The 20,092-nt window shown below is 37.1% G+C and overlaps 1 protein-coding gene across 1 annotated transcript; it reads right to left on the minus strand.

Moving 5' to 3' along the window:
• Positions 1 to 17,314: 17,314 nt before the first annotated feature.
• On the minus strand, positions 17,315 to 19,696 carry LOC306662175 (disintegrin and metalloproteinase domain-containing protein 25-like; the record flags this gene model as incomplete). Its single annotated transcript, XM_079141733.1, has 1 exon — positions 17,315 to 19,696. The coding sequence occupies one exon, from the start codon at positions 19,694 to 19,696 to the stop codon at positions 17,315 to 17,317; it is 2,382 nt and encodes a 793-aa protein (XP_078997859.1).
• Between the last annotated feature and the right edge of the window lie 396 nt (positions 19,697 to 20,092).

Raw genomic sequence — 20,092 nt, forward strand, 5'->3', positions numbered from 1 at the left:
CATGGGCAATAAGTGGAGGAAGAGGGGCAGGGCAGGAGGTGCTGTTGGCCTGTCTCCTCCCTTTGACTTGGTTGCAAGCAGCACTGACCTTTAATGGGATGTCTTCCAGCAGAGTCAATCCATCGGAGCAACAGAACTAAAAGAAAAAATGAAAAGAAGGGCAGAGATGGGCTGGCAAAATTATGAAAAGCCTAGGGAGGAGGAGAACAGCAGGGTATGGGCTAAAATACATTGGTGTTTGTTTTAAGGCATGACTGGATATTGTGCATTGGATTTGCTCTTCAATTTTGGTGAGGTAGAGTCAGACTGTGGGTGTTGAAAAGAATCACAACTGGTCACTGGTTGATAACTGCCAAACAGGAATGAAGGACACGTGGGTTGATGATACCATTCTCTAAATACATGTCCAAGTGGGAATATTTTCACAATAAATATTTAAAACAAGAGTCTGAATGAAAAGGTGACTATATACCTTGTTCTGATGAGGGAATCTTGATTTATATGAATTGACTTTGAATAAGTCACAATAGTTTTTCCTATCTTAAATGATTATTTAGATAAAATACTCAGGAGAAATATGTAAAGCCATTCTCACATACATTAATTTTCTTCATGATCCTTAATACGGACTTCCATGGAACTAATTATGACATCCTATTTTCCTCCAATCCTGTCAGATTTCAATGTGAAAGCATCTATTGTCCTTCAAAATTATTAGAATCAGCTTATCATGGATACTTTCAGGCATTAAATCAACTAGTAGTGGAATTGGAAGGGGGAGTACCTTGGATTGATAGATCCTACTCAAAGGTTTTTATGTTTGATTATATACTCACTCAAAATAATGTATTTTTAAAAGCCTGTGGCCCTTAAAAAGATAAGGAGATCAAAGTAGCTGGAAGAGTAACAGTTGGAAATGGGAGGATAGGAGCAAAATGAAGTGTCTCCAGAAATGAAAAGGAAATCAATGAACCCTAAGAGGATAGAGGAAAGCTTTCGGGCAGGATATGTTGTACAGGAACAAAGCCTTCAAAATCCCTGGCATTTCAGGATGCTGAGGAAACTAGCTCCAAAATCGACCTTCCCACAGATTTGTTTTAGTAATATCAAAACACATAAAAATACAGATTAAACAATCATTTTGATGGCCAACATCATTCTTAATGGAGAAAAACTGAAACCATTCCCTTTAAAAACGGGAATAAGACAGGGATGTCCTCTTTCACCACTTCTATTCAACATTGTCCTCGAAACTCTAGGCAGAGCAATTAGGCAGACTAAAGAAATTAAAGGGATACGAATAGGAAAAGAGGAACTTAAGCTGTCACTATTTGTGGATGACATGATTCTATATTTAGAGGATCCAAAAACCTCCTCCAGAAAACTTCTAGACCTCATCAATGAATTCAGCAATATAGCAGGCTATAAAATCAACACGCATAAATCTACAGCATTTTTATAAACAAGCAATGAAACAGCTGAAAGGGAAATGAGGAAAACAACTCCATTTGCAATAGCCTCAAAAAAAAATAAAATAAAATACTTGGGTATCAATCTAACCAAAGAGGTAAAAGATCTCTACAATGAAAACTACAAAACATTGAAGAAAGAAATTAAGGAAGACCTTAGAAGATGGAAAGATCTCCCATGTTCTCGGATAGGCAGAATTAATATTGTCAAAATGGCCATACTATCAAAAGTGCTATACAGATTCAATGCAATTCCAATTAAAATCCCAATGACATACCTCACAGAAATAGAGCAAGCAATCATGAAATTCATTTGGAAGAATAAGAAACCCAGAATAGCTAAAGCAATCCTTAGCAGGAAGAACGAAACAGGGGGTATCGCAATACCAGAACTTCAACTATACTACAAAGCAATAGTAACAAAAACAGCATGGTATTGGCACCAAAATAGACAGGTAGATCAATGGTACAGAATAGAGGACATGGACACAAACCCAAATAAATACAAATTTCAAATACTACACAAAGGTGCCAAAAATATGCAATGGAGAAAAGATAGCCTCTTCAACAAATGGTGCTGGGAAAACTGGAAATCCATATGCAACAGAATGAAACTAAACCCCTATCTCTCACCCTGCACAAAAATCAACTCACAATGGATCAAGGACCTTGAAATCAGACCACAGACCCTGCATCTTATAGAAGAAAAAGTAGGTCCAAATCTTCACCTTATTGGCTTAGGATCAGACTTCTTTAACAGGACTCCCATAGCACAAGAAATAAAAGCAAGAATCAATAACTGGGATAGATTCAAACTAAATAGCTTTCTTTCAGCAAAGGAAACTATCATCAATGCGATGATGAGCCTACAGAATGGGAGAATATCTTTGCCTCTCATACTTCAGATAGAGCACTAATTTCCAGAATATATAAAGAACTCAAAAAACTCTACACTAAGAATACAAATAACCCAACCAACAAATGGGCAAATAAATGAACAGACACTTCACAGAAGAAGATGTACAAGCAATCGACAGATATATGAAAAAATGTTCAACATCTTTAGTAATAAGAGAAATGCAAATCAAAACTACACTAAGATTCCATCTCACCCCAATTAGAATGGCGATTATCAAGAACACAAGCAACAATAGGTGTTGGAGAGGATGTGGGGAAAAAGGTACACTCATATATTGCTGGTGGGGTTGCAAATTAGTGCAGCCACTCTGGAAAGCAGTGTGGAGATTCCTTAGAAAACTTGGAATGGACCTACCATTTGACCGAGCTATCCCACTCCTCGGCCTATACCCAAAGGACTTAAAATCAGCACACTTACAGAGATACAGCCACATCAATGTTCATAGCGGCTCAATTCACAATAGCCAGACTATGGAACCAACCTAGATGCCCTTCAATTGATGAATGGATAAAGAAACTGTGATATGTATATATATATATATATATATATATATATATATATATATATATATATACACACACACACACACACACAATGGAATATTACTCAGCTATAAAGAATAATAAAATTATGGCATTTGCAGGCAAATGGATGAAATTGGAGAATATCATGTTAAGTGAGATAAGCCAATTTCAAAAATCCAAAAGAGGAATGATCTCACTGATAAGCAGATGATGACACTTAATGGGGGGTTGGAGTGGGACAAGAATGGAGGAAGGAAGGACTGTATAGAGGGAAAAGAGAGGCGGGAGGGGTGGGGGGAAGGAAAAAAATAATGGAATGAATCAAACATCATTACTCTATGTAAATTTATGAATATGCAAATGGTATGCTGTTACTCCATGTACAAACTGAAACAACATGTATCCCATTTGTTTACAATAAAAATAAATTAAAAAAAAAAGAAGTGGAAATTATGCTTCTTTTGATTATCAGTTTAACTCTTGGTATGCTTACCTCTCTCACTTTAAATAGAGTTGCAGAAGAAAAAGAATGCCAAAGTCAGATGCTGCTGCTTAAATTGTGCAGTGAGTGCTCACAATGCAAGTACTCAGTGCACCAGGGGTTTTGTAAGAGGAATAAACAAAACCCAAATTAAGAGTTTTGATTTCTTGAGAAACGTGCTATTTTGACCTTTTAGACACATCTAATAAAGGCCTTCAGAATAATATGACATTAAATCCCATTTAGATAACTTTCAAAAGGTGAAACAGGCCCTGTAGCTGGCTAGGCGTTTGCATAGGAATGGAACTGAAGAAATGAGGCTAACCCCTGTGTGCCAGGCATTTAACTACAATCTTTTATTTTAGTGTTCACCACTCTGGAGACTTTAGATTTCACAACGGCAAATTCCATTCTAAACAGATGGCATAGAGTGTAATTGTGTAGACTTACAAGCCTAGTAAATAATACCTTTGGGATATTATTTTAAAGTTATGAACCAGAATCATGATGTGTCAGGAGCATTTAGATTATTTTTTTCTTCTTCCTAATCAAATGACTCAGTTGAAGCCTGACTCACTATGAATAAATTTAAAACATAAGTACTCTTGACTGTATTTCTTTAGCTCTTAGTTTCTTCATTTAATGTTATCTTAAACTTTGTTATAAAAAATTTCAAATATATGAAGTGTGTAGCTAGAAAAAAAACCAATCATTTTGAGAGTAGAAATACACTATGATGAATGAGTGCAAATGAAAAATCTAATAATAGCACACTGCCTGGCTGATATTACTGATTTGCTGCTTTGCTATCAAGCAAAGTAGGAATGATACTTCATAATATGCAGATACTGCACAGCACACTGTGGGAAACATCAAGTATGATACAGGCTGGAATAAGTTAATGATCTGCAACACAGATTTACACAGTGTTTGCAGTGAGGATATACTTTAAGAATCTGTTAAATTTCCTTCAATAGTTTCCATATCAAATGCCTGTTTTTCTTGACCCATAGTTTTCATGGCATCATTAGAGCAGTGATATCATAAAAGTGGTGAGATTAAGAACCACAACACTACTTGAGGGAGAAAGAGCAACAACAGCAGCAGAGGAAAGTGGAATCTGGACAAGGGATCTAAAACAAACTCATCAAACACCACTTCCCACTGTAGGGAAATGAAACAGGAAAGTGGCTGGATTTAGCACCTGTTGCCTCTTGGACTTTTCTTCTTAATTTTTCTTTGATTTTGATTCTCAGTTGTTTGAGCTTTTCTCTCTGTAATCATTTTCCTATCACTATGGAATCTTCCTTTCACGGAACACAGCAGCATTCCCTCCTCTGTTATCAGTTCTTTATGGAGAACTCCATTTTCCTACTTAATTTTACAAAATTTTGTAAGTCAACAATGTGAAGCCCACCAGGAGAGATGTCTTCCTTTCTCAGACACCCCCTCTGTGATACAGACCAGACACTCAGTCATTACTTCCTGGTTTCCAAAGCTACTTCCAAACCACAAAACTGGCAGCCATCTCCTTCCACCATTATTTCTCATTCTTCTGAATTCTTTCAGCAACCTCCCAATCAATCCTGCACAAGTCAGAAAGTATTGGGTGTCTACTGCTACTTTGTTCTCTACCAATAACCTATCCACGCTCTTACTGTGTTAAGTAAGCACGTGGGCAACCCACAAAGCACCCAGCTGTGTGTTTGTTAGTGTCATAGATCATGTTCAACCGTCTTATAGTCATTGACCTATAGCCTTGTCCTGTGTCATGTCATCATTCCTAGCCATTTTCAACTTTCATGGATTAGTTGGCTGTATCTTTATTCTTAAGGAAAAGTTACTCATCAGTTTCAAAGAGAAGACACATAACTTTTCCTTCCATGTTTCCCCACTATTCAATTTTCCATCATTGACATAGCCCAGCTCTAGATTCCATTGGTTCAACCACTGTTGACCAAAGTGCTCAACCTAATCTAGATTAATGCTTTCACCACTATTACAACACATTGCTAATATTTCTGAGGAAATAAATCACAGTGGAGTCTATTTAGGAGGATGTGTAAGAAGGGAAGACACACAAAACTCGAATAAAATGGCCTGAAAGCTCAGCCTAAAGTATGTCACAAATTGATATTGACTTTTCCCCCTTTGGGTTTTAATATACGACAAGTAATTTGAAAAGTATGAGTACATATGGACAAATCTTAGTAATTTAGGATCTGCTTTTGTGAAGGTCTAACAAATATTAAATGTTATATTTGCATTTTGAACACTGTAACATAAATATAAAACATGAAACATCCAACGTTACCACTGATGTACCATACCCAACTTGGAATTAGGTACTGAGCCTTTTATATTTTATGGAAAGAAATTTTCAAAATTTTGTCAATGCTTATAGTATATACTATTATTCCTACCAAAATCTTCACGCAATTTAAAACGTTGGTATTAAAAGTAGTTATTTGTTTTTCCTTCAATATTCTAAAACGTGTCAATTTGGATTAACCCTCAAATTTTCAGGGCATAAAAAATATACAAATAGAGTACTCAAGAATATGTTTTAACACAGGATAATTCTGTTTACAATCATGACAAAAATAATTTCAAATTTCATACATCAAAAAAAAACCCCTAAACAAATAAAAGTTATTTTGGGTTCAGTTATTTCTAAGTAAAATAATATATCACATATCACATATCAATCAAATTTTCAGCCAATAGCATTAAAAAGTTTGCATTTTTTTGTTATACATTGCATTTACATGGTGAAATAAGACATAAGAAACTTCCACAAACAAACAAACAAACAAACAAAACTGAAAAGTATTTCAATTCCTAAAATCAGAAAGGAAATTTGTAAATTAAAAAATTTAAAATGTTGCCTGGCAAATTTTTATTCCTTGCTTGTGCTCTCAAATTCGTTTTAACTGCTTGACATATATAATTTAATACTGTAAAAGACCATAGTTAAATTAATTAATATTTATAGACTGGTACCTCTGTGAATAGATGTGTTTCACAGAGTGAATACTTTTTAATTGAGAAGAAATCACTTCATAGTTTTAACTGCAATTTATGATTGACTAATGAATGGAGTAATGATCTATTCATTAATTTAAATCAATACACGAACAATCTGATAAAGCTCATTATGCAATCGTGTCCCCCGTAAAGCCAAGAATTTGACACATATTTCACTCAGTTGGACTACATTTTTCCACGTCTGTTATTGATCAACAAAAACAGGTATACAATGTCAAGCTTTTTCTTGTATCTTTTTTTTCCCCTAAAGTGCAGCTCAATGATTTGAGGCAGGGTGTTGGTTAGTACAATACATAGAACATAAAGGAAAAGTATAAAATGACACTTAATACCAATGCCAGTACTTATCTAATTAGGGTAATAACTAAGGATATTAGTTATTTTTGCATTATTTGTTTTTCTTTAGAACATAAATCAAAGCCATTAAGTTGAACCTGAGATATATACATAATACATTTTTTTCATAAATAACATAACATTTTAATATATTGGAAACAATATCTGTGCTGATTTGTTTTTTGAATTGGTAGAACAAGAGAACAATGTTCAATTAGGGAAGGGTATACTGATAATAAAGCTCTTAAATTCAAACCATCTTCTTCTCCCTTTGTACTTACCACAGGCTATACATTAACCTGAGAAGATTCACTGAGAACGTCAATCACAGTTTTAATAAAGTACTTTGGAAGGTACTAATGAGAAAGCAAATAGGAAGGTGAGACTTCACCTTGTTTTCAAATAAGAGGTTTTAATTTTTCTTCTTTAGAAAAAAGTTAAATCAGTATTTTATAAATATATCTAAACCATTAATTTTTGCAGCTTTTAGGTAAAGTCCAGCACTTTGTTTATACAAAGCCTATGAGAAAAGCTCAGTAGAGATCATTTATCTTAAATCACGACATTCCTTCAAGTCCTTGGAAAAATCTGGGTATGCCACTGATGATTAAGAAGTTAGTTCCAAAAATTTGGAGATTTTTTGCTGCAGTCAAGTATTCTTTAACACCTTATTAGCCAAAATCTGTAATCCAGCTTTTCTTAGGTCCTTATGTGCTAATCTTTTGTAGCGTTCTTCTCTAGTTACAGAAAACCTCTCCGTCCTGTCCGCAACTACTATTACAAACTCTGTAGTGTAATAAGTATTCCAGGAAGATCGAAGAGATTCTTAGCCACCAATGTCCCACATAGGAAACGCAGATCGTTAACCACTCTGTCTTCTACGTAACTTCCTATGGTAGGGGATGTATGTACGACTTCACTCATAGAAACTGGTAAAGGATGGTAGTTTCCCTGCATTATCCAACCCAACAATGATAACTTTGGGCTCCTGGTGATTAAACAGTCTTCATATATTGGTGAAGAGGATTCCCATTCTCGGGCAGGGGACCCCCTCCAGTCACCCGGGGAAGCCTGGCTTCCTGTGGCTAAGGCGAAAGGAGAGAGAGGCCAAAAGCCAGGCCTCTCTGCCCCGCGAGGCCCCTCTACTTCCGCCTGGCTCGCGGATGCTGTCTGCCAGGAGCCTCTCGGCCACCGTCCTCTTCCCTGCGGCCGAGGTGGAGGCAACTACGCAGGCCAGGGAGTTGAAGGACCAGGTATTGATTTTAAATATTTTCTTGCTTTTAAAAAACTGTGCCTTGTTGTCCACACGGTCTCCCAACTTTTTTTTCCCTCAATTTCATCCATGTGCAGGACCCTCAACTGAAAATCAATATCGTTTTTGTTTTTGCAACTTATCAAAAATTTCCATCGTGATAATTTAAGTTGTAAAACCAAGATTTCTTCTTTTAATGCCTATTTAAGACAGGATTAGTTAATTTTCTTTTCTTTCCTTTGTCATGGAGGATAGGTGGCAGGGGACCTGTTTGAGGCTGGATAGTATCCTCATCTTTAAAGTGAGACAAGCACATGGATTGCCTGGGAAAGTGTGCAAGGAAAATACAGAGGAGGCTAATTTCACAAATGCCAGAAGCCCGCGGGAGTAAGCAAGGTCAGTAAAGGACACCTTGAAGACAACTTTTACAAGTCTTGAGAAAAATTCTGATCAGCTTCTTTGCTGTCCATGTCTTTATATGTATTTAGATATTATGAAGTGTGTAGATTTTTGTTGTGATGGAAATAGTCATGGATTGTTGAGAGTGAACCAAAATAAATCTCTCACAATTTATTAAGACCTCACCTTGCAAGCAGGTAATGGGAAAACAAACTCAAAAGAAACTTTAAGCCAGACTATCTTTTTACTCATTACATTCTTCTATACAGTGATTCCAGGTGCACTGATCCTGAGAGAGTATTATGTGTTCATTCATCAAGTGGAATAATTTCATAATAGTACAGAGGCCTCAAAGTTGACTGTCCTACACCAAGGCTTCATCAAAGCCATCGATCTCCATATCCTAATTACCTTCTATGCCTCACTTTTTTTTTGGGGGGGGGGGGAGTTACCGGAGGCACTTGACCACTGAGCCACATCCCCAGCCATATTTCATATTTTATGTAGAGAGGGCCTCTCACTGTGCTGCTTAGCACTTTGATTTTGCTGAGACTGACTTTGAACTTCCAATCTTCCTGCTTCTGCCTTCCAAACCATTGGGATTATAGGCATGTGCCATTGGCCTGGCTCCTCTCTCTTATTTATAGTCTAATTCAGTGTTTTCAAACATCAGTAGCAATACATTAAAAATGGTTTACAGTGTGCTCACCAAATAGAGTAGAAAATGGTAAAGGGTACAGTCCTCTGCAAGATCTGAATAATTGGCAAGAAATCATGGTTTTATTGCTATGTGTGAGGGTGGGGAGGTTGGAGTTTGTGTTCATTCATGTCCTCATTTTTCGATTTCTCTTCTCAGAGCTAAACTCTTGAATGACTTACCAACAGATGAAGTGATGATTCCCATGATCCTTTCTAGGTAGAGCCCTCTTCATGTCTCATTTCTGACATCCACCAACAAAGACTTTTATGAGAACGCTCATGACAAAGACAAATGTGAATCCCCTCCCCTTCAGTTGTCTCTCATTTGATTGGGTTCTAGATTGAGCTTCCTAGCAACAAGAGTCTCTCAGAATTCAAAGCATGGCAACAACCCCAGATTCCTATTCACTCTGGCTCCATAATCTCTATTAAACTTGGTTGCTACTTTCTACTCAGTATAAATAGGTCTGACTTCCTTACCCTTATTGATTGTGTTCCAATAGTCATTCAATACAAATAAGACTTATTTCCTTACTCCCATTCTCTGTGTTCCTCATATACACTATGCACTTCTGCTCATACCACTATCTTGTCTCAGTTTATTTCAACATTGAACCATACTGTGGAACACTTGAAGGACATCAAGTCCCAGAAAAAATTGCAGCCTATTTAAGACATTCTCTGGGATACCCAGCCATTAGCAATCATCTGCTTCTGTCTTCCTAAGGCCAACAAATGACTCAGAGACATTGTGTATCTGTAGCTGGACTCTCTTGTCCACCCCCCCCCCCCCAATTTATCAGTAGTTCTTAAGAGACAAAACTTGATGTGGTGATTTTCCTGTCCATATCACTTTGCAAGGACTGTCATAGCAAAGGTATGAAAAATATGTAATCTAAAAAACAAATTTACTGTATGACAGTTTTAGAAACTAGAAGTCAAACACCATGGTATCCTCAGGCCCATAGTGCCTCTAAAGCTGTTAACGGATAATTTATTTCAGCCTTCTCTCCCAGCTTCTTGTAGTTTCCTGGTCTGTCGACACATAATTCTAATCTCCATTTGCTGTTTTCCTTCTGCCCAAAATTACCCACTTTCATAGGGACACTGAATTACATCAGATAATATGGATGCTAAGTCAAAAACGGTCACAATAGACAAAGGAGGTCATCATGTAATGATAAAAGGTCAATTCATCAGAAAGATATATGACAATTATAAATACATCTGTGTGCAACATCAGTGCACCTAAATATCTGAAATAAATATTGACAGATCTAAAGAGAGAAATAAGAATATAATGATACTCTGCTTTAACATTGGCTGTAATATTATACAGATAGTCAATAAGTAAATAGCAGATGTGAACAACACTATAGAATAAATAAACCAAACAGACATGAACAGAACCTGTCACCCAACCACACAGTGCATACACATTCTGTTCAGGCATGCAGAGAACATTTTACTAGACAGATTACGTGTTACTTTCAGAAGTCACAACAATTTTAAAAGATTGAAATTATGTTAAGTATCTCTTCTGACCAAGAGTTGATGGAAAACAGGAAAATTCCACAAATGTGTAGAAATTACAAAATACAATCAATGGGTCATATGTGAATAAGTAAAAAAAAGAAATTAACTATATTGAGGCAAACAAATATGAAAACAGAACATTCAAAACATTATAGGATTCAGGAAAACCTGCTATAAGGGCAGTATATGGCAGTAACCCACAAGGAACTAGAAATGTAGGAGAACACTAAGCCCAAAATTAGTGGAATGAAGGACATCACAAAGACTAGTGCAGAAAAAAAAAAATAGAGAATAGAAAAAAATCAAGAAAGCTAAGAATTGGGTTTTTAAAATTTTTTTAAATTAGAAAGAATCCAACAACCCTTTAGTGCCAGGCACAGTGGTACACACCTGTAATTCCAGCCTTTTAGGAAACCAAGGCAAAGACAAGAAGATTGCAAGTTCAAATCCAGCCTAAGGAATTTAGCAAAACCCTGTTTCAAAATAAACAATAAAATAAACAATAAAAAGGACTGAGGAAGTGGCTTAATTGTCAAGAGTGCCTAAGTTCCCTGGTACCAAAAAATAAAACAAAACAAACAGATATTTTTTAAAAACCCTCCATTTAGCTAGACTAACAAAAAAAAATGATGAGACTCAAATAAAATTGGAAATGTAGGAGAAGACATTTCAATAACAGCACACTTGCTGGGGAGATAGCTCAGTCAGTAGAGTGCTTGCCTTGTAAGCACAAGGCCATGGTTCGATCCCCAGCACCAAAAAAAAAAATAATAACAACACACTCAGCATTCAAAGAACGCATGTGGCAAAGATTTTCTCCTGTTGTGGAGGCTCTCTCCACATTTTTGTTTCCTTTCCTGTGAAGATGCTGTTTATTTGATACCATCTCATTTATTGATTCTTGATTTCACTTCTTGTAGTTTTGGATTCTTGGTGGGGATGTCGGTTCCTCAGCCAACATGGTGATTTGAGTCTACTTTTTCTTCTAGTAGGCATAGGTTCTCTGCTATAATGCCTAGGTCCTTGATCCACTTTGAATTGAGTTTTGTGCAGGGTGAGACACAGGGGTTTGATTCATTTGTTGAAGTGGCTATCTTTTTTCTAGTATATGGTGCCTTTAGTGTGAGATAACTGTATTTATGTGCCTCTAGTGTGAGATAACTATATTTATGTGGGTTTGTCTGTGTGTCTTCTGTTCTGCTCCACTGGTCTTCATGTCTGTTTGGTGCCAATACAATGCCATTTTTGTTACTGTGGCTCTGTAATATAATCTAAGTTCTGGTATTGTGATGCCGCCTGCTTCACTTTTTTCACTGAGGATCGCTTTGACTATTCTGGGCCTCTTATTTTTCCAATTGAATTTCATGACTACATTTCTATTTCTAAGGAGAACTTCATTGAAATTTTAATAGGAATTGCATTAAGTCCGTATAGCACTTCTGGAGTATGGCCATTTGGGCAGTATTCATTCTACCTATCCAAAAATGTGAGGTCTTTCTTTCTTCTAAGGTCTTCTTCAGTTTGCTTCTTTAGTGTTGTATAGTTTTCATTGTAGAGGTCTTTCACCTCTTTTGTTAGATTGTTGGTCAAATATTGTATCTTTTTCAAGGCTATTGTGAATGGGATAGATTTCCCAATTTCTTTATCAGTTGATCCATCACTGATGTATGGAAATGCAGTTGATTTCTGGGTGTCAATTTTGTGTTAAATTATATTAATATTCTGGTGGAATTTTTTTGGTCTTCTCAATAGGGAATCACGTCATTGGCAACTAGGAATAGTTTGAGTTCTTTTTCCATTCGTATCTCTTTAATTCTTTTCTTCTGTCTAATTGCTGTGGCTGGAGTTTCTAGGACTATGTTGAATAGAAGTGGTGAAAGAGGGTGTCCCTGACTTGTTCCAGTTCTTAGAGTGAATGCTTTCAATTGTCTTCATTTATAACGATGTTGACCTTGAGTTTAGCATATGTAGCTTCTACAATGTTGAGATGTGTTCCTACTATCCATAGTTTATCTAGTGTTATGAGCATGAATAGATGCTGTATTTTGTCCAATTCTTTTTCTGCATCTGTTGAGATAATCATATGATTCTTGTGTGTTAGTCTGTTGATGTGATGAATTACATTTATTGATTTCCATATGTTGAACCAACCTTGCATCCCTGGGATAAACCCCACTTGATCATGGTGTGCACTATCTTTTTAATGTGTTTTTGTGTGTGATTTGTCAGCATTTAGTTAAGAATTTTTGCATCTATGTTCATCGGGGATATTGGTCTGAAGTGTTCTTTCCTTGATGTGTCTTTGTCAGGTTTTGATATCAGGGTGATACTAGCTTCATAGAACGAGTTTGGAAGGGTTCCCTCCATTTCTATTTCATGGACTAATTTGAGGGGGATTGGTGTTAGTTCTTCTTTGAAGGTCTGGTGGAACTCAGCTGAGAATCTGTCTGGTCCTGGACTTTCTTGTTGGTAGGCTTTTGATGGCATCTTCCATTTCATTGCTTGAAATTGATGTGTTCAAATTCTCTATGACCAATTCAACTTTTGTATGTCATATATCTCTAAAAACTAGTTGATATCTTCAAGATTTTCCACTTTATTAGAGTATAAATTTTCAAAATAGTTTCTGATTATCATCTGTATTTCAGTAGGTCCATTGTGATGGTTTATTTTTCATCATGAATTTTAGTAATTTGTGTATTCCCTCTCTTTCTGTTCATTAGCCTATCTAAAGTTTTGTCAATTTTATTCATTTTTTAAAAGAACCACCCTTTTTTATATTGTCAATTTTTTGGATTTTTAAAAAAATTTTGTTTCAATATCATTGATTTTGGCTCTGATTATAATTATTCCCTGTGTTCTACAGATTTTGATGCTGATTTTGTTCTTTTTCTAGGGCTTTGAGATGTAATGTCAGCTTATTTATATATTGACTTTCTGTTCTTTTAAGGAATGAGCTCAATGCAATGAACTTTCCTCTTAGAACTGCCTTCATGGTATCCCAGAGGTTTTGATATATTATATTGGTATTCTCATTTCCATCTCTATATTTTCTTATTTCCTCCCTCATTTTTTCTGCTATCCACTGGTCTTTCAATAGCATACTATTTACTTTCCAGGTATTAGAGTAGCTTTTATTCTTTATTTTATTATTGATTTCTAATTTCCTTTCATTATGATCTGATACAAAACAAGGTATTATTTCTCTCTTTTAGTACTTGCTTTGAGTTAGTTTGTGCCTAAAGATATGGTCTATTCTAGAGAAGGATCCATGTGCTGTTGAGAAGAAAGTATATTCAGTCATTGATGGATGAATTATTCTATATATGTCTGTTAAGTCTGATCTTAATTGCTTAATAGGTTCTATAGCTTCTTTATTTAGTTTTTGTTGGGAGGATGTATCAAGTGGTGAGTGAGGCATGTTAAAGTCATCAACTGTTATTGTGTTGTGGTTTATTTGCTTCTTGAAATTGAGAAGAGTTTTACTGATGTACGGGAATGCTCCATTCCTTGGAGCATAAATATTTATGATTGTTATGCCTTCCTGATATATAATTAATTCCCTTAAGCAGTAAAATGTGTTTCTTTTTTGCTTCTGGTTAACCCTGGCTTGAAGTTCTCTTTATCTGATATGAGGATGGAAACCTCTGCTTGTTTGTGTGATCCAGGTGAATGATGTGTTTCTCCCATCCTTTTACCTTCATATTATGGATATCTTTGCCTATGAGGTGAGTCTCTTGGAGACAGCACATTGTTGGGTCTTGTTTCTAATACAGTCTCTTGGAGACAGCACATTGTTGGGTCTTGTTTTTAATACAATCTGCCAGTCTGTGTTTTTTGATCTATGAGTTTAGGCCATTATATTCAGTGTCATTATAAAGAAATGATTTTATTCCCAGTCATTTTGATTCATTTCTGGTTTTTTAACTTGACTTAGTTTCTCCTTCGATTGACCATTCTTCTAATGCAGTTCCTCCTTTGCTGGTTTTCACTTTCTTCTCTTTCCTCTTCATGAAATAGTGTATTGAGAATGTTTTATAGTGCAGGCTTTCCAGATGTGAATTCATTCAACTTTTGTATATCTTGAAAGTTTTTTTTTATCATGTTAAAATCTGTAGTTTTATTTTACTGGGTATTGTTCCTGGCTGGCATCCATTTTCCTTCAGTACTTGGTATAGGCTATTCCAAGACCTCTTAGATATGAACGCTGGGTTGAAAAATCAGCTGAGGTCAGACTTGTTCGCTCTAAATGTGACATGTTGTTTTTCTCTTAGAGGCTTTAAAATTCTATCCTTATTCTCTCCTTTAAGCACTTTCATAATAATGTGCTTTTGTTACAATGGAATATTACTCAGCCTTAAAAATTAATAAAATTATGGCATTTGCAGGCAAATGGATGAAATTGGAAAATATCATGCTAAGTAGATAAGCCAATCTCAAAAAAACCAAAGGATGAATGATCTCACTGATAAGCGGATGATGACAGATATAGGAGGGTGGGAGGGGGGCAAGATGGAGGAAGGAGGGACTGTATAGAGGCAAAAGAAGGGTGGGAGGGGTGGGGGGAAGGAAAAAATAACAGAATGAATCAAAAACTATTACCCTAGGGAAATATGTGATTACACAAATGGTATGCCTCTACTTCATGTACAAACAGAGAAACAAGATGTATCCCATTTGTTTACAATAAAAATAAATTTAAAAAAACTAAAAAAAAACATAATGTGCCTTTGTGTGGGTATGTTGTAATTTTGAATATTTTGGGTCCTCTTAGTCTCCTTTGTTTCATTTTCCAGTTCATTCTTTTGGGGGGAAGTTTTCGATTATTTCATTGAAAGGTTAGTGTATTCCTTTAGTTTGTGTCTCCAAGGTTTCATCTATCCCAATAAATCTTAAATTTGATCTTTTCAAGGTAGCCCATATTGCTTGGTAGTTCTGTTCATGGTCTCTTACCATCTTTTCTCTGAGTTCAACTTTATTTTCAAAATTATATATTTTGTGTCATTGCCCTAAAACGGTCTTCCAATTTACCTAGTCTGTTGGTGATGCTTTCCATTGAATTTTTAATCTGGTTTAATGATTCCTTCATTTCAAGGATTTCTGCTTGATTTTTTTCAGAATCTCTATCTCTTTCTTGTAGTGATCTTTCACTTCCTGTATTTTCTCCCTGATTTCATTTGCTTACATTGTTCTTTACTGTGCAGACCATTTAACTATGTACATTCTAAACTCCTTTTCTAACATTTCTTCCGCTGTGGTACCAATGGATTCTGTTATTGATGTTTCTCGTTTTTGTGTGTGTGTGATTTCTTCTCTTCCTTTCTTATGTTGTTTGTGTGTCTACCCATCCAGCGCTATGGATCTGAGGAAGTAGAGGTACTACCTTGTGTAGGAAGTAGAGGTACTACATTGGAAAGAAAGAATTAAGATTGTCTCTGTGCAGATAGCATGATTGTGCATGTAAAAAATCCTAAACCCACAACAGGAAAGTAGAATTAATGAGTGAATTCATCACTGGCTCAAGTGGATTAAGAATGATTTATGACCAAATATAGCTATACAAATCCCACTCTGAATATCAAGAAACAGATAAATTATATCAAAGAACCAAATGGAAATTCCTGCCATGGAAAGTATAATCACGAAGTTTTTCAAAATCATAGAGGAGATCAGGAGAAGATTTGAATAAGCAGAAAAAAATATTAGCAAACTTGAAGATAGATCTTTAGATAGGACACAGTTCAATAAAAGAAAGAAGCAAAGCTCACAGTTTCTCTGAGAAATATGTACCCAGTGTGGACAGGTGGGATGAAATCTTGCTTCCATTTAAAAAAGAACATTGACAAACTGCTCTTTGAACGTTACTTGCATTAAATTCTCTTTTTACTCTCTCTGCACTCCAATACTAGGAAACATATTTTTTCACATATTTCACACACCTGCTCCCAACTTATTTTCTCTTTTCTTTTTTGTATGCTTCATGATGGCATTTTCCCATTGACCTATCTTCCAATTAAGTAATTTTCGATATCTGATGCAACCTAGGGAGTTCTCACAGATATCCAGTCTCACTTAGGCTGCCCCAAAAGCAGAAACTGCTAGGGAGGAATGTCAAAGTGGTGTCATTGGTGAGCTTTCTCTCTCCATGTGACAGAGCAGAGTGAAAAGGGAAGGTGGTTTGGAATTGAGAGACACCAAGTACAAACACATACACACACACACACACACAGGACACACATGTGATCCATCTGGGCAATAGGTCTTTGCTCAAGAAACACTAAGAACTACTTCCATGGAAAATAAACTTCTAGGGCTGGGTTGCATTTGGAATTCAGAATGCTTGCCTAGCTTGTGCAAGGCTCTGAATTCAATCCCCAGTACAGAAACCATGAAGAAATAACAAACAAAAAAACCCCACTAAAATTGCTTGAAATAATTAAAGGTAGGAATGTACTAGGAATTACATATAATAAATAGTGAATGTTTATGATCCTGAAGCAATGATCTCTGGAACTTCCTGCAAGTGCTTTCTAACATTTGCAATAACATTTCTACTGGCAGGATACTAAGAGTTAATGGATGCAAAATTCATTGAGGATTGGGATTATTTTCTGAAATTGCAAAATTTTGCTCTTCTATCTCAGGTAAAGTTTAAACATTGAGTTTTGCCTCAGGTGAAGGTGAACTTTCAGCACCCAGTTGTTCTATCTCAGGTGAAGTTTGATCACCCAACTCTTCCATCTCAGGTGAAGTTTGATCACCCAACTCTTCCATCTCAGGTGAAGATCGAGCACCCAACTCTTCCTTCACAGGTAAAGTTTGAACCCCTGCTTGTTCCTTCTCAGGTGAAGGTTGCACATTTTTGTCTTTTTTCTTAGGTGGTGTTTTGTTCATCTTTACAAGCAAAAGTAACAAACTCATAAACGAAACCAAAAAAGGAAATAAATAAAAAGGTCCCTTCTTCCTTTCACTCCATCCTTGCACTTGTTTCCCAGGGGGTGGACCACTGTCAAAACTTCCTCCATGGCCTTCTTTCATGCAGTTGGGGGGCTCCCAGTTAGGGTCACAATGGCAGTGATGTTTGTTGTTGCAGATCCCTTTCATATTACAGGTCTTTGGTGAACAATCGCTTGACCACAAAGACATAGAGACACACTTCCGGTGGATGCACACTTGTCCACTACCACATTCTGTGCCATCTTTCACATCACCAATATCTGGTGTGGTCATCCCAAAATGATAGTCAGTACCCCAACAGGTGACACCATTGAAGTCGATCCAATGCACAGTAGTGTGACCTCTCAGAGAGGGAATTTCTTCAACATTCTCACACTGAACTCTTCCACAGAGGAAATCCGATTCATTACACATTATATAGTGGTCACCACTGAGACCACAGTTACCAAAGCGGTCACCTCGGCTGTTCATTTTTGTGTAGCAACTCTCCCCTGCACTCCTGGATTCCTTGCCAAAGATCTGTCTGCACTGTTCATCACGTGCATTGCATCTCTTCTCGTGGCAGTAGCCGCCACCCATGCAAGGGACCCCATCCTGCACATACACATCTTCTGGACACTCGGGCGAAGTGCCATTGCACCACTCTGGGAGATCACACTCACTGTCCTTCTCTCTACACACTGCACCTGGTGGCTGGAATAGGCATTTTTCACAACAAAGGCCAGAAGCACATTCAGCCCCAAATTTCAGAGTGCAATTTTCTGAACAACATGGATGATTTGTACATGAAATTGGGGATCCACAGTCACACTCCTCTCCTTCTTCAACCACACCATTCCCACACCCAGTCCACATCATGATGTCTTCTTGTTTTGGTGCACTGAGCATACAGTTCATGAATGGAAAGTTTTCCCACAGGTTAGCATAACTGCAATTGCTAAATCTTATGGGTACATAAGATTCTGATTCTTCTGGATACATGATGCAAAACTCATGCCCACATGTGCATTCTGCTTTATCATGCCACATACCCAAATTATGACCCATCTCATGTGTTATGATAACTGAAAATTTATATAAGTCATCTCCCAGGACACAGTCCACACCACAGTCCAAACGAGGATTACATACAGATCCAACAGTGGCTAAGCCAAGATATATATCAAAATCTTGTCTTACCAGAAGATGTGCAATGTCATTTTTTATGCGAGAATTAAGACTGGCCCTCTTCCATTTGCAAAATTGATACAGGACAAAATATATGTCATCAGTCACCCTGACAAGGTTCTTTTCATTCCACACCTCAATTCCCAGTAAACTCAAATCAACATCCAATGTACATAAAAGGGAATGTACATGATTGACAATGAAAAATACTTCCTCTATCACGAGTGAGACATTACTTTTCTTATAAAGGAATCGCTCATAGTCTACAACCAAAACTGTTTCAAGAAACCTTGTGTGGGTCCACCAGTCTTCATAGCTGCTTTGCCTCAGAATGGAATTCTCTCTCCTTTGAAGCTTCAGTTGCCGTCCTATTTCTTCTTCTGTTAGTCCACATCTCATGGGTGGGAATTGTGTCTTCTCTCTGTGCAACTTATAAACCAGATGTTCAAATCTGGCAGAAAGTCTTTTGGGTTTGATTTCATAAAGAGTGTCATAGATCTCTAGCATTCCTTGAAAGCCCCCCAAACAGGTGCTAAGAACAACCAGGGATTGTGGATCCCCTTCCACATAACCATGATAGTAGCAGTCACTCTGAACAAAAGGGTGGTCCTCAAGCAAAGCACCCTGGTTTGTGTAGGTGAACACAGAGAAGGGTTTGGACACCAGAAGTTTCTTGGCCTTCATGTGGATGATGTGTCTCTGGCCTCCAAAGTTCAGGCTGTAGGAGAGCCAGTCAGGGGGCCTCATGCCTCTCTTGGTGCCAGTTATCCTCAAAGGTATCACTACTTCTGGGGGGCTGCGGTGTTGACAGTGCCCAATCTGGGCCCATCCAGAAAGGAAGAGCAAGGTGCCCAGGCAGAGCTGCAGGACAGTGATCCTCACATGCACCAGGGCCTCACCCATAGCCATCATGGGCAATAAGTGGAGGAAGAGGGGCAGGGCAGGAGGTGCTGTTGGCCTGTCTCCTCCCTTTGGCTTGGTTGCAAGCAGCACTGACCTTTAATGGGATGTCTCCTGCAGAGTCAATTCATCAGAGCAATAGAACTAAAAGAAAAAATGAAAAGAAGGGCAGAGATGGGCTGGCAAAATTATGAAAAGCCTAGGGAGGAGGAGAACAGCAGGGTATGGGCTAAAACACATTGGTGTTTGTTTTAAGGCATGACTGGATATTGTGCATTGGATTTGCTATTCAATTTTGGTGAGGCAGGGTCAGACTGTGGGTGTTGAAAAGAATGACAGCAGGCCTCAGGTTGATAATTACTATATTGATGAAGGACACGTGGGTTGATGATACCATTCTCTAAA

The sequence above is a fragment of the Sciurus vulgaris genome, assembly GCF_902686455.1.
Source record: "Sciurus vulgaris genome assembly, chromosome: 5".
NCBI classification, from domain to species: Eukaryota; Metazoa; Chordata; class Mammalia; order Rodentia; family Sciuridae; genus Sciurus; species Sciurus vulgaris.